Source organism: Epinephelus fuscoguttatus, linkage group LG1 (genome assembly GCF_011397635.1).
Source record: "Epinephelus fuscoguttatus linkage group LG1, E.fuscoguttatus.final_Chr_v1".
In the NCBI taxonomy this organism is placed as follows: domain Eukaryota; kingdom Metazoa; phylum Chordata; class Actinopteri; order Perciformes; family Serranidae; genus Epinephelus; species Epinephelus fuscoguttatus.
Genome location: NC_064752.1, coordinates 38,710,077 through 38,723,301, shown reverse-complemented (window position 1 = coordinate 38,723,301; position 13,225 = coordinate 38,710,077). Strand labels below are relative to the sequence as shown.

Here is a 13,225-nt window from a genome sequence, read left to right as displayed (position 1 = left end):
CTGCCAGCAGATAGAGATAGGAAGATGGTAAACTGCACAAGTTGTGCGCTCAACTTTACCTCGGTCGTGGTAAACGCTCGGGTGTTCAGCTTCTTTTGGACCGGCTAGGACAACATGACTGCGGCTCTCCTCTTCACCACCGGGCCGAGGGGCAGATCCAGCCGTCAGCGACTGTAATAATCCAGTTTTTAGTGTGTGTGTGTGACAGCTCTATCACCTTTCCGCGCCTGTCGGTGCTCCGGGGCTGTGTTCACTGAGGCAGGCAGCACACTGGCTCGGCTCAGCTGCCTGGCTCGCTGCCACTTCTTCGTCTTCTCAAGCGGCCGTAGTGTTGATAGCTGGGAAATGATGTCCATGTGGTCCCATCCCACCACCAGGGGAATCCAAGCTGTGCTCACACTGATTTTAACGGTGCAAAAAAAAAAGTCTCCTGTTGGATCGAAACTGTCAAACAGCATCACATTTATGGGTTTGTTTGATCATTCATCTGAATAATATTTTCAAGGGCGTCATTTTATGTACATTCAAACAACCCGAATCTGCTTTATTTATATATTTCATCATATTTTGCAATTTAGTCACTTTTCAAATAGAAATAAACAACCAGCATTCACTCCGGGCAGGAAAGAGTTACTTGTCTTACACCGCAGCCAGCTGACTGACCACGTGACTTTGCGGAAGTCAGAGTATCAACAACATGAGCGCGTCTTGAGCCGCGTCCTGCAGGTATGGCTCGCTGTTTTGCCTTGTTGTTAGTCTTTGGTTGCGTGAATGAAGTGCTGTGTAACCAGGGTTCATGCGGGGCTCAGTCAGAACCCGCCGCCCCGCAGAGAGCAGCCGGCTGCGGCTGTGAGAGCCTGAAGAGAGCCGCTGCTGTGGAGCCTGTGGAGGACGGGACAGAGTCTGCAGAGCCAGTAGACAAATACTCCAGAAGCGCCAATGAGAGGCACCCTGAGGCCCAGGGAGAGGAGAAGAAGATACAAAGTCAGGTAATATACAGCTGCTGTCCTTTTATTACTCTACTGGACAGCTCATAGTAGACAAGACATGCAACATATGTCCCTACTGAGACTTCTGCTCAGTGGACCACCAGGGAATCTAGAAATGTTACTTCATGTTATTTAAAACCTAAACTGAAATATAGCCTAAGGTACAGACCACATTAGATTAACTAAACATGCATTAAAGTTGAACTGAGTTCGAGGATGATCTCCCTAACATGATGACTTCCACATAGGGGGCTCAGTACATACAAGTTAGACTTGTGTGGTATTTGTCCCGTTGAAGTGGTTCTCAAAGTGTGGGGAGTCACTGCAGATGGAGCATGAATAACCAGGGATAAATATGGAGATGGAGAAATATGAGCTAAGCAGGAAACATAAACAATAGTTTGCTGCAACCATCATGCTGAGCCTGATTTCACCAAAGTAAAATTTTCACCTTCTGAAGAGGGGCATGACATACAAAGCTTGAGAACCACTGCCTTAAACAGACTAAAAACTCTCTCAGCAGCTGCACAGTTTTGCACTGCAAATCAGTTCAACTCATCTCAACCAGGTACCAAGTCGAGTGGATTTAAAAGGTAGTGGGTATTTTTTCGGCCAGTACCCTGTTTTTCCATATTTTTGTGTCTACTGGGACAAACAATTTTTGAAACTGGGCCAGCATTGAGTGATAGCACTGCAACTGGCAGTGGCGAAATGGGTTGCAATGTAACCACTCAAGGCAATTACCGTAAGCCTCCATTAGTAGCCTTAGTAGCCTGTATTTGAGACAGGCCTTAAATTCCTTTCACACCAAACTGTTGCTCAGCAAAGATGGAAAATACAGTCAAATTGTTTATTTGAACCAGTATGAATTTTACTTGGATAAAAATAAGGCTTTGAATAACATGTCAATTATGTATTATGTTATGACACTTGTTGATTACGGCACCCTGCACACTGACACACCAGTTTATCCTGTTAAAACAATTTTCCTAACGTGGATTAGTCTTCATAAAAACACTTGACTCTTTTGATCAGTGGACCCTTACGGAAACAAGAAATATCAATATATATCTTACTGGGTAATCGAGGAATGGAAACATAATCAGACTGTATGACAGCCTCAGAGGAAGTGAGTCACCACTTGTTTTTCATCATGCTGGTAAATTTTAATGAATTACAGTCTTCTCTGGTGAGCATAGTTTCAGTAAAATGAAATAAAATGAGCTAATGATGTGTAGCATCTCCATACTGACAAAAGTTTCAATATTTATATTTATATGTACAATCTAAACAGCTAATGTTAGCTCAAGGGGAGAGTAAACAATCTGGTTTTACACATCCAAAGAACTTCTGTAAAAGTAAACAGCTTGGCAACCAGACCAGGCGTCTAATCTTTATTCGCCAAAATGTGTAGCTACACCAGGCTAGAAAGAGAGACTAGGCTTTTAATTGAAGTTTTATGGTATGCACCATCAGTTTACATCCAATAGGGCTTTTACACACATAAAAGTCTGAGCACATTTTTCTTACATTGTATATGTTTGATCCAGTTAGTTTGGGTTTCACATGGCAAATATGCAAGCACATTAAAGAAGCATGTATGACATACCTGCGTGCTGTCGTCATCACCTACATGAGGTACATCTCCTTGTACTTGACATTGATTGGTTTATAGACAGGTTCTTCTGTCCTCTCCTGTCGTCTCTCTCTCATCCTCTGGGAAGGTAATTAGTAAGTAGAAAGTGTCAGTTTTTGTCAATTTTTCACCAACTAACTCTTTATAAAGTTGTCTCCTCTTCTTGTGATATGCTACTGTAGCTCCATGGTTCAGTTTGATCTGGACCGAGACCACCTCTTTGGGGCTGATCTTTGACAATAGTGATTTCAGTGCTGTTTCTGGTTAGACTAAAAGGATTTTGCACTTTAACAAAAAGGTCTATCTCTGTAGGTGTCATTTCCATAATGTTGTCAGACTCTTATAATGACAATCTGAGTTTGTCAGTGGCAAAAAACAAGCACTTCTACTGGATGTAAATTGACATTTCATAACTGCCGCGAATGATTACATTGCAGCCTGTTTCACAGCTGCCAACTACACGGTTAAAGGGATAATTTTGATCTTTTGAAGTGGGGTTGTATGGGGTACTTATTCATAGACTGTATATTACATACAATATGTCAGTTGGCAGGCTCCCAATTTAGAGAAGCAGACTGGAGTCTGACACGGAAGCTAAGCAATATGCTGCTATGGATTTGGGTCAGCAACAAATGTATTTTAGCAACTTTAAAAAAATCTACATCAGTTTAAGTGTAGTCTATATTTAGAATATTTTCAATGCTTTACCTTGCTGTCAGAAAGTGATCTCCGACGGGAAAATGAAGCCATTGCATTGCTCTATTAAAAGCGAGACTCGACTTATCTCATCAGATATCACTGTCTGACAGTAAGGTAAAGCAGTTATAATACTCTCGATATAGCGTATACTTAAACTGATACAGATTTTTTTTTTAATGTGGGACATTGTTTTTCAGGTACAAAAAATATGTTTGACTGGGTGTGACCCCCATCCACAGCTGTACATTGCTTAGCTTCTGTGTCGGACTCCAGTCTGCTTCTCTAAATTGAGGGTGTGCCAACTGACATCTACTACGTGATACACTGATTATGAATAAATACCCCATAAAACCCCACTTCAAAAAATCTGATCCCTGATCCTATCCCTTTAAGGATGAAAAATATCAAAGTGACCCTTTAATAGACTGATGAGCCTACTCGTTATTCGAGATACTCTCCAACAGTTTTTTTATTATTTCAGACTGCTTCTGAGACAGACCGCATGTTTGTGTTGTGGTTGAAATAAGTGGACTACCGTATTAATTCTATTTCCTTATTCACTATTATTTATAGACTGCTCTCAGCTGGTTCTGAGGAAAGGGCAGTGTGTTTTATGCTCCAGTGTGTCCCTCCACAAGCTCCTCCAATTAGATTGTTATTTTTGGCAAGAGTTAGAGACAGTTAAGGTCATAACCGGGGTTTGCCAATCCTAGTGAAGCAGTCTGACTGCCTCAGAGTCAGTTCGAGGCATGAAGCTCCCTGTGCTCTGTGAAACCTCAAGCAATATTAGACAACAGGCTCTGCACAATACACATATAATTCAATGTAGGTGACATGTGGTGCTGTGCTGTAGGACAAATTGGAGGAAAAGCGAATTACAGCTATGCGTTTCAAAGCTGCATTAACGCTGCATTTAAATAGCACAAATATGTAAATAGCCAACTGTCAGTCTCATAATGATCTCCTCTTCTGAGGTATGCTTTTTATTATCTCATACATTTACTCATTACATTTTATTTGTACCCTTTTACTGCTGTTGATATGATTTTATAACTGCACTGTATGCCTTTGACATGTGCTTCTGGAGTTTATGGCGGTATTGTGCAGCCTAATGATCTGATTACTCCCAAGTGTAGAATAGATTAAGTTTCCAGCCTTTTTAAAGACTCTTAATCCTGTTACTTCCGTAACTTTCTTCAACCATTTCTGTCTGCATGTGAAAGCACTTACAAAAGGTTATTTCCTGCTACAGATGGTGCTGATTTCTGGAGGAGAGTTCCTGATGGGAACGGACAACCCAGCCATCCCTGCAGATGGCGAGGGTCCTCAGAGGCCGGTGCATGTGGACTCCTTCTACATGGACATCCAGGAAGTCTCTGTCAGACAGTTTGAAAGCTTCGTCAATGCCACAGGATACATTACTGAGGTATGTATGTGTCTATCTATCTATCTATCTATCTATCTATAAGGTTAACAGACATCCCCTCGGCTCATAACGTTTTTTTCCTTGTGCTTTTAGGCAGAGAAATTTGGAGACTCATTTGTATTCGAGGGGATTTTGAGCGAGAGTGTGAAGAACCGAATCACCCAGGCAGTAAGTGTGATTATTCAACAGCTGACACACCTGTACAACTCACTTTTTTTTTGACACTACTCCAATATGAAGTGTTGTTAGTGCCACGATTATTAGTCTCAGCCTTTTGGAGCCCTGTAGAAAGACTTCAGACATGTACACCTTGATTGTTTGTCTTCATCAGGACACACACACACACACACACACACACACACACACACACACACGCAAACGTGAAATGACTCACAGCTGGGCACGCTCTCTTTGTGGTTGCCCTGGAAATTTGGAGCAACTTGGGGCCAGAGGAAGAAGTTCACATGCTTTGTTGTTCAAGTTGGACAGAGTTTCGGTTTCCTGCTTTTTGAGTCACTCCAACATCAAAAGTGCACCTGCCTACTTACTAAGGCTGCAACTAACAACTATGTCAGATAACATGGCATGGAAGCCATGTGAGGAGAAGAAAGACCACCCTTGTGTGTTTATTGAAACATAATGTGAGAGAAAATTAACAATCTCCATGTTGCGTGTCTGTCATTTTGTCCATGTAATGTTATATTGATGTATATGAGCATCTGTTGAGTAATATATGTGCACTAAGCCCATTTCTGCAGGACTCTCCAGCCTTGGGTTGCACATATTTTTGGCTTTAGATAGACCAGACGACATGTACTACTGTTATTTAAGAGTCTTGCGAATGTTCACAGATTGGTTGTAAGAAGCTTGAGCACAGCAGGCCTCCCACAGACGAAAGCCAGAATTTACTGCTTCATCTCAGCTGTCATGTGCAGCCTGATCATGTGGCTGAGAAGATGCTGTGTAGCCATTAGTGTGGCAACACTGGAAAGCATTAGTACCATTGCAATCATACACGCTAAAGACAATTCTAGATGAACCCTGGAGCGTGTATATGGGAGAGAAAATGGAATGAAGAGTATGAAAGAAGCATAATATTAGCCAGTAATCGTTGTACCCATCACTTTGTTATTAGGTGGCTGCTGCCCCCTGGTGGCTTCCAGTCAAAGGGGCCAACTGGAGGCACCCTGATGGTCCAGACTCTGACATCACAGACAGGTAGAAAGATGCTCCATATATGCTAGAAACCCCCAAACGCTCATTTTTACCTTTTTTTTTTTTTTTTTTTTTTTTTTTTTTTTGTTATATCAAATTAAAGGTTCACATTTTTTTCTGTCTTGAAACAATAGTGGCACATTGATATGTACATTGAAACCATTTTTGTTTACTGTTAAAGTTCTTACAGTTACCATACTGGTCATGGAAGTGATTTTAGTGTAAGCTATGGGGAACAAAATCCGCAGTGCTCATTCTGAAGTTCAGAAAAAGCAAATATAAGGCTTCAGCAGTGAGTGAGACAAATATTGTGGGTTTGTCTGAAGTGATGGTCTTTTTTTGTACTGCAACTCTTCATGGAAACATTTTGTCCAGAAAACACCAGGAATTTGGCACTGAAAAGACTAAGTTTGGATCAAACCTGCTGCTGACTGCTGTAGTTTCATGTGAGCTTTTTCTGCACTTCCAAATACATTTTGAACAGAGCAATGACTGCAGATTCTGCTCCCCATCACCCACCCTGGAAATAATATACTTATATAATACACTTTAAAAGACTGAAGTCTTGGTTATTAAACCTTGTAATGAGCCAACCTCCCAGTGATTTATGTTTTTCTTGAACGTCATCCATGATGGGTGTCAGAGGTAAGATCTGATGGCGCTGACGTCTTATGGAGTTGACAGAAAGTTATATTAAATTCATTTCACAGCAGTCGTAGTAAGCATCTTCATGCTAATCAAAATACTCATTGTTAAATCATAATTCTTATTTAGTTTTGATTTAGAAGGGCTATAGATTTGACATGTTACAGTTGAGACAAACTCAATAGCAATATTATTTAATGAATTACTCAAAAAGTAGAAAGCTTCCCAGTGCTTGAGCAGCACTTAAGCTTTTTAGAAACCAGGAAGTGAGACAGGAGTCCTTTGGATATAGCTTACCCCTTTATATGCCTGATTAAATGATGTTTTTGTAGAAAACTGACAGAGTTGACAGGTTTTTAAAGGGCCAACATTTTCACAAAAAATATATTCAAAACAAAGATGATTATTGCAGTACATTTTTACACCAATGTTATCAGTACGTACTGTTTGTTTCAGATTTTTTGATTGTTTGAAGTCATATATTCTTGTTTGGGACAAGGCTGTTTGGCTCAGGGCAAGTTCAGAAGTTTAAAAATGAAACTTTGGTGTTTCAAAGGGTTAGTTCAGATTAACTAAAGGCACACAATAACGCAAACAAACCAACAGATCGAGGCAGTGGTAGAACAGCAGCTCCCGTGTTCAGTGAGGCAAAATTACTGTTTTTGTCAATGGAGTCTGGCTTTGAGGAGAACACAGAAAATTTTCACTTTCAGTTAGTTCCCCATCTTAAAGGGCTGTCTGTTTAGGAAGTACTAAGCATACAACTGGATAAATGAGACTTGGATTATATTGCATGAGTTGTGTGAGAGTTTGTAAAATGATCTATTGATATAGTTTTGTTGTTGTTAAATGTGGACCCCTTTTACCTCATTACATCAAGAATTTTCTCAGTTTTGGGATTCTCCGGTTACTGGAGGGATGTGAGAAAAACAAAGCTTTCTTCACAAATTTAAAGTAAAATGGTCCCAGTAATTAATATGCAAATGGTCATTTGGGGATAACGTATCTCTTCAAGACAGACTCCATTAAGTTTTAAGTATTAATTCAAAAGCAAAAACTCACCTGTCTCTTACTTCTTTTATCTATCTTTTGGCCAAAGCAAACTAATAAAACAAAATACAAGCTCAGTTATTTTTTTTGTAGGCTGGACCATCCTGTTCTACATGTGTCCTGGAAAGATGCAGTCGCCTACTGTTCCTGGGCCAACAGGAGACTTCCTACAGAGGCAGAATGGGAGTACGCCTGCAGGGGCGGCCTCAAAGACAGGTACAATATTTACTATAACTAACTAACTATAAAACACACCAATGTGCTTGCATATGTGCTGCAGTTTTCATACAGTATGTTTCCTGTCAGTGTCCTGATATACTGCCCCTGTAATTAGACTCTACCCCTGGGGAAACAAGTTGAACCCGAAAGGACAACACTACGCCAACCTCTGGCAGGGGGATTTCCCAAACCATAACTCTGGAGAGGATGGATACATCAAAACTTCACCGGTAAGGCAGATGCGGGAAGATGAGAAATGCCACAGTTATGGGTGTGTTAAAGACGCATCATATTTCAGGTCAGGTATGAGGAAGAGTGACTGTGCTCATGAAATGGAAACAGGTTTATAATTGAGCCACTGCTTATAGAATCTACAGGAAATGAAAGGTGCTGGAGATAAGAGCTCATCTCAGATGTTGATAAAGTCATAGCTCACAGCTTGCAGAGATCAAATGAATAACTATTAGATAATATTAATCCAATTTCTTTTACCACATGGGGGGCTTTAAAGCTCTGACTTAGAGGTATCAATCATGAATGTATGCACTAAAATCCTTAAAGGAGAAGAGTATTTTTTTCTTCTTTGTGTATGCGTGTAGGTATATACAGATATGTATGTGTATATATGTATGTATTCATGTATGCATATATATATTGTATGTGTGTATGTATATGCACACTCACACTAGCCTACTTCATTTTCTTATTTCTCAATCATTTTCTCTTTTTTATTTTATTATTATTTTCTTATTTCTTTATATTTATTTTCTCTACTTTTTTCCCACTTTGAAATATATTAACATTGTTGGGATGCTACAAGTATGAAAAACATCATATGAAAGCAAATGTGAATTTTTATTAACTCCTGCAAGCCTTCAGTAACGTATTTGTATAAAAAAAAAAAATAAAAAAAACCCTGCACTGACGGGTATGAGCTGCTGAAGGAAAGTGCATCCATCTGGTCCCACTAGCTGAAAATACAGGGACGTTTATGCTTCGCTGATTTTGAAATCACAAACGTTACATTTAACAATTTATTTAAATTACTGTCTCATTTAAGCAGCTTTGCATGTTGGGAAATAGAAGAAAAAACAATGAAGAAAATCAGATTGGACTAGCTGTTAATCCAGATGGAACATTAAAAATTTTGTATTTGTGAGTCACTTCTTCAATGCTTTCTGGAGTAACATGTGCTTCAAATAAAAATCTTAATTAGACCGCATATTAATGGCATTTTGCTTCCCCTATTCCCTGCAGGTGATGTCCTTTCCCGCCAATGGTTTTGGGTTGTATGACATGGTGGGGAATGCTTGGGAATGGACTTCAGACTGGTGGACTGTGCATCACACCACAGACCAGCAACACAACCCAGTAAGAACACATCACCTGTAAGCTTTCTGAGTCTTCCAGGATTAGTTTTAGCTCTGATGTCTCATCTTTTCCCTTTTTTGAGCAAGGTCTTTCTCAGTGTTTTCATTTTCACATTACATCTCAGGTACAAACAGGCATACACATATATCCATTAAACATACCCAGGAAACCACAAAAGTCAAATAAATAACACAAATAAATTGAAATGATAAGGAAATCAGTTACACTGTCATGCTGTCAGTGTCCATATTCTCAACCAATTCTAAAAATGCCACCAAGTATGACATTCATTCATTCATCTTCTAACCGCTTCATCCTCTTGAGGGTCGCGGGGGGACTGGAGCCTATCCCAGCTGACATCGGGCGAGAGGCAGGGTACACCCTGGACAGGTCGCCAGACTATCGCAGGGCTGACACATAGAGACAGACAACCATTCACGCTCACATTCACACCTACGGACAATTTAGAGTTCTCAATTAACCTAGTCCCCAATCTGCATGTCTTTGGACTGTGGGAGGAAGCCGGAGTGCCCGGAGAGAACCCACGCTGACACGGGGAGAACATGCAAACTCCACACAGAAGGGCTCCTACGCCCAGGATCGAACCGGCAACCCTCTTGCTGTGAGGCAAGAGTGCTAACCACCACACCACCGTGCCGCCCCAAGTATGACATTTCCAAGTAAACCTTCCAACAGTATATCTAATCTTCTCCAGTTTAAGAGGATACATGGCTTCCCTGATTCACCGACTATATGTTAGTGGAACAGGATCTTTCCATTTAAACAGTATAAATCTCCTGGCCAGGTGAGAACAGAAGGCCAGCATGTTGATTTCCCAGCTGCTGAGAGGGGCGTCTACCAGGGCTTCACCAAACATTGCACTCAATGGGGACGACTCAAACGTTATCCACATATTTTAGAGAAGGTCTCAAAGATGGTTTGTCAAAATGTGTTAAGCCTTGGACATGTCCAAACACGTGCAACAGGGTGGCTGGAGCTTACCCGCATCCATCGCAGTGGGATCTATGTCAGCTTTAATCTTGACTTTAGATCGATCCAGACAGTGTACAGTTTTGAATTGAATAACAGCATGCCTAAGACATATTGAAGAGGAGAAGATTTCTCCTATCATTTTTTGCCAAGTTTCCTTTGAAATTGGTGCATCTAAGTCTGTTTCCCATTTATTTTTTGTGCGTGTTCAGTAGTTCATAAATAATTCTCATAGCCTGAGTTGTGACCGATTTACAGTTAAAAATTGAGTCCAACAGAAAAGTGTGAGGGCATGATGGAAAGCAGGCTCATATCTCACCATTTCTGTCTCTGTTCAGACAGGTCCTCCATCAGGCACCGACAAGGTGAAGAAGGGAGGGTCCTACATGTGCCACAAGGTAAAGAAGACAACCACTTTTTTATGTTTTATGCTCTAAAGCTATAAACAAAAGATCAAGTTTAATACCTCGATTATCAAACGTGAAGGCCAGTGTGAGATCAGATTTTAAGGGCAATGAGGTCTTTCAGGTCAGTGAAAACAAAGTAGTTCTGGATGGCAAATATTGAATCCAAGCAACAACAGCTCTAACACAAGCATTTCTAAAGGGGAAAGGTGATCTCTTTATTAATCTCCACCTGTTTGAGTACAAAGAGAGAAAATGCAGCCTCTCTTTTCTTCCTGGTACATGAGACTAAAGTAGTTTCTGTGCTGATGTGTGCACAGTCGCCTCGTCACTTGCTCAGGGACTCAGTTTGTTCTAGTTTTAAAAGAAAACTTGAAAAGTATAAAATGGAGAGAACAAGAGAACTCATAGCAACGCATATGATACATTCACTTTATCTGCAACTCCACTTAAGCCGCCCACTACCAGTGACCATTCCAGTTTGCCTACCACCAGCATCGGTTGCCATGGGAATGTGACTAATTGCATGCAAAATAAGTTCTGAGCACAGAGGTCTGGTTTGTTTCATATGAATAAACCATGTGAGGGAGGAGAGGACAACAGTCAGACATACTTAATGAATGAGCACAAATAGGCTCGCTACAAGACGAAATTAGAAATACAATAAATAATGTATAAATAATATAAATAAAATGGTAGCTGTGTGATTGTCTTCACTGTTTGCATTTTATTTACTGTTACAAAGCAGCTCCATAAATTCATTGACAGTAAATTTCCCTCTCTCCTTTCCCCCTCCTCCAGTCTTACTGTTACAGATACCGATGTGCAGCCCGTAGCCAGAACACTCCGGACAGCGCGGCCTCTAACCTTGGTTTCCGCTGTGCCTCCCAGGAGCAGCGGTGATGCTTGTTTTATACACAGGGTCCATTATTCCAGCTGCTCTCTAACTCAACTGTTGATTGTAGAATGAAGCAATGAAAGGAATTTAATAGAGGCTTTCTTATGTGCCATCTCACTGATGTGAAATTGAGAGTGTCTTTATATTTATATTATATGACTATATTTTTACTTATACTTTTTACACAAGAATTGAATAGAAAAGGCAGTTCTTCCTACGTCTCTGTTCTCTTTATGCCTCTGAGCACAGGTGGAGAGAGCACTTAATAACTCAAGTCGTTTCTGCCTGGGTCAGAGAACTTTCAGTGGCGTGGTCTTGCAAATGTCAAAGAAGTCTTTGTAAGTTATTGTATATGTTTTCATCAGCGGGTGGCTGTGATTTGGACTGAATGTCAATGTAAACTGTACACTTGATATTTAAAGCAATGCATCACTGACAGAATTACCATTTCTAAATCAAGTAGTCATGCTGTGTTACCCTGAATTTGTTTAGAAAACAGTGTTTTTCTCGCATGCCTCCATGGAAAATGGTTAAAATACTTATTTATTGGTTGATTGGGGACCACTTATCAACGGTAAAGCTATATCAAAACATCCATTTACACACTCTTACACAAGTCTTGCAGCATAATCCAAGTCTCATTTAACTAGCTGAATGCTCAGTACTTCCCACATGCATTTTAGAAAAAAACCCCTCAGTACTGGAGTCTGACTTTGAAGAGAACATAGATAAGTTTCACTTAGGAAGTAATGAGTAATACGACTGGATAAATGAGACTTGGCTTATACAGCATGAGTTGTGAAAAAGTTTGTAAATGTATGTTTTGATATCGTTTTTCTGTTCTTATAAACATGGTCACCAATCAGTTACTAAATCAGTATGTTAGCATTTTTCTCTTGAGGCATGTGAGAAATACTGTGAAGCATTGCTGGGGAGGTGGCCCCTGTGACCTGGACCCAGGTGAGTGGATGAAAGTGGATGTATGGGTGGGTGGCATGTGAGAAAATCAAAGTTTTCGTCATGAAGTCAAGGTAACATGGCATGACTAACTGATATACATATGGTCATTTAGTGGGTGAAGTGTTCCTTTAATGATGAAATGGAAATGCTGTAAAATGACCCTGCTGTGGGATTAACAAAGAGATTATTTCATCTTAAAAGTACTGTAATATAGTTTTGACCAAAGCTGATAAATTTTGTGACAAATGGGAATTTAAACAGCCTCTTTTGTCTTTCTCTTTGTGTGTGTATTTGTGTTCTAATCTGAAGTCAGTAAACCCTGACTTTTTTTTTCTATGAAGATTTTTGTTTAACACTGTGTGTATAATTTCTATTACCTGAAAAGCACTGGATTTTTTAAAATTAGCCATAAAAATAATAATAATAAAAACTTAATTGATGCTAAACCTCAAGGTGCTACTTTGCTATTACTGAGTTTGATGATTATTGACCTCTGTGACAACCATATAAAGAAGGTTTAATAAGGTAGTTATAGTTCAGCATCCACCAGAGGGCAGCACCTGCTCAAATATCTATCTGTCTTTCTGTCCGTCTGTCTGATTTAAGAGCGTATGTACAGTACTTGTGTCTTTCACACCCATATTGAGAAGTTAAGCTGACACCGTATAAGCTCCGTCTGTGAAGATGGTTCAGGGCAGTGAGCACTGTGACGGTGTAAAGCTG

The 13,225-nt window shown here is 40.1% G+C and overlaps 2 protein-coding genes across 15 annotated transcripts in view; one reads left to right on the top strand and one right to left on the bottom strand.

The window, feature by feature from the left end:
- Positions 1 to 458, bottom strand: part of LOC125898002 (inositol 1,4,5-trisphosphate receptor type 1) — a 108,403-nt gene extending 107,945 nt beyond the window's left edge. For 13 of the 14 annotated variants that reach the window (XM_049591594.1, XM_049591611.1, XM_049591603.1 and 10 more), the window contains exon 1: positions 218 to 458. In XM_049591594.1, the coding sequence (XP_049447551.1) occupies positions 218 to 458 (241 nt within the window). Of the gene's footprint in view, positions 1 to 59 lie in introns of all 14 variants that reach the window. The other variant, XM_049591661.1, reaches the window with a different exon arrangement.
- Positions 459 to 588: 130 nt separating this feature from the next.
- Positions 589 to 12,948, top strand: sumf1 (sulfatase modifying factor 1). The gene is made up of 9 exons (XM_049591693.1): positions 589 to 989; positions 4,577 to 4,750; positions 4,844 to 4,918; positions 5,886 to 5,968; positions 7,754 to 7,876; positions 7,995 to 8,109; positions 9,137 to 9,250; positions 10,579 to 10,638; positions 11,446 to 12,948. The coding sequence occupies exons 1-9, from the start codon at positions 729 to 731 to the stop codon at positions 11,545 to 11,547; spliced, it is 1,107 nt and encodes a 368-aa protein (XP_049447650.1). The 5' UTR covers positions 589 to 728; the 3' UTR covers positions 11,548 to 12,948.
- Positions 12,949 to 13,225: the final 277 nt, after the last annotated feature.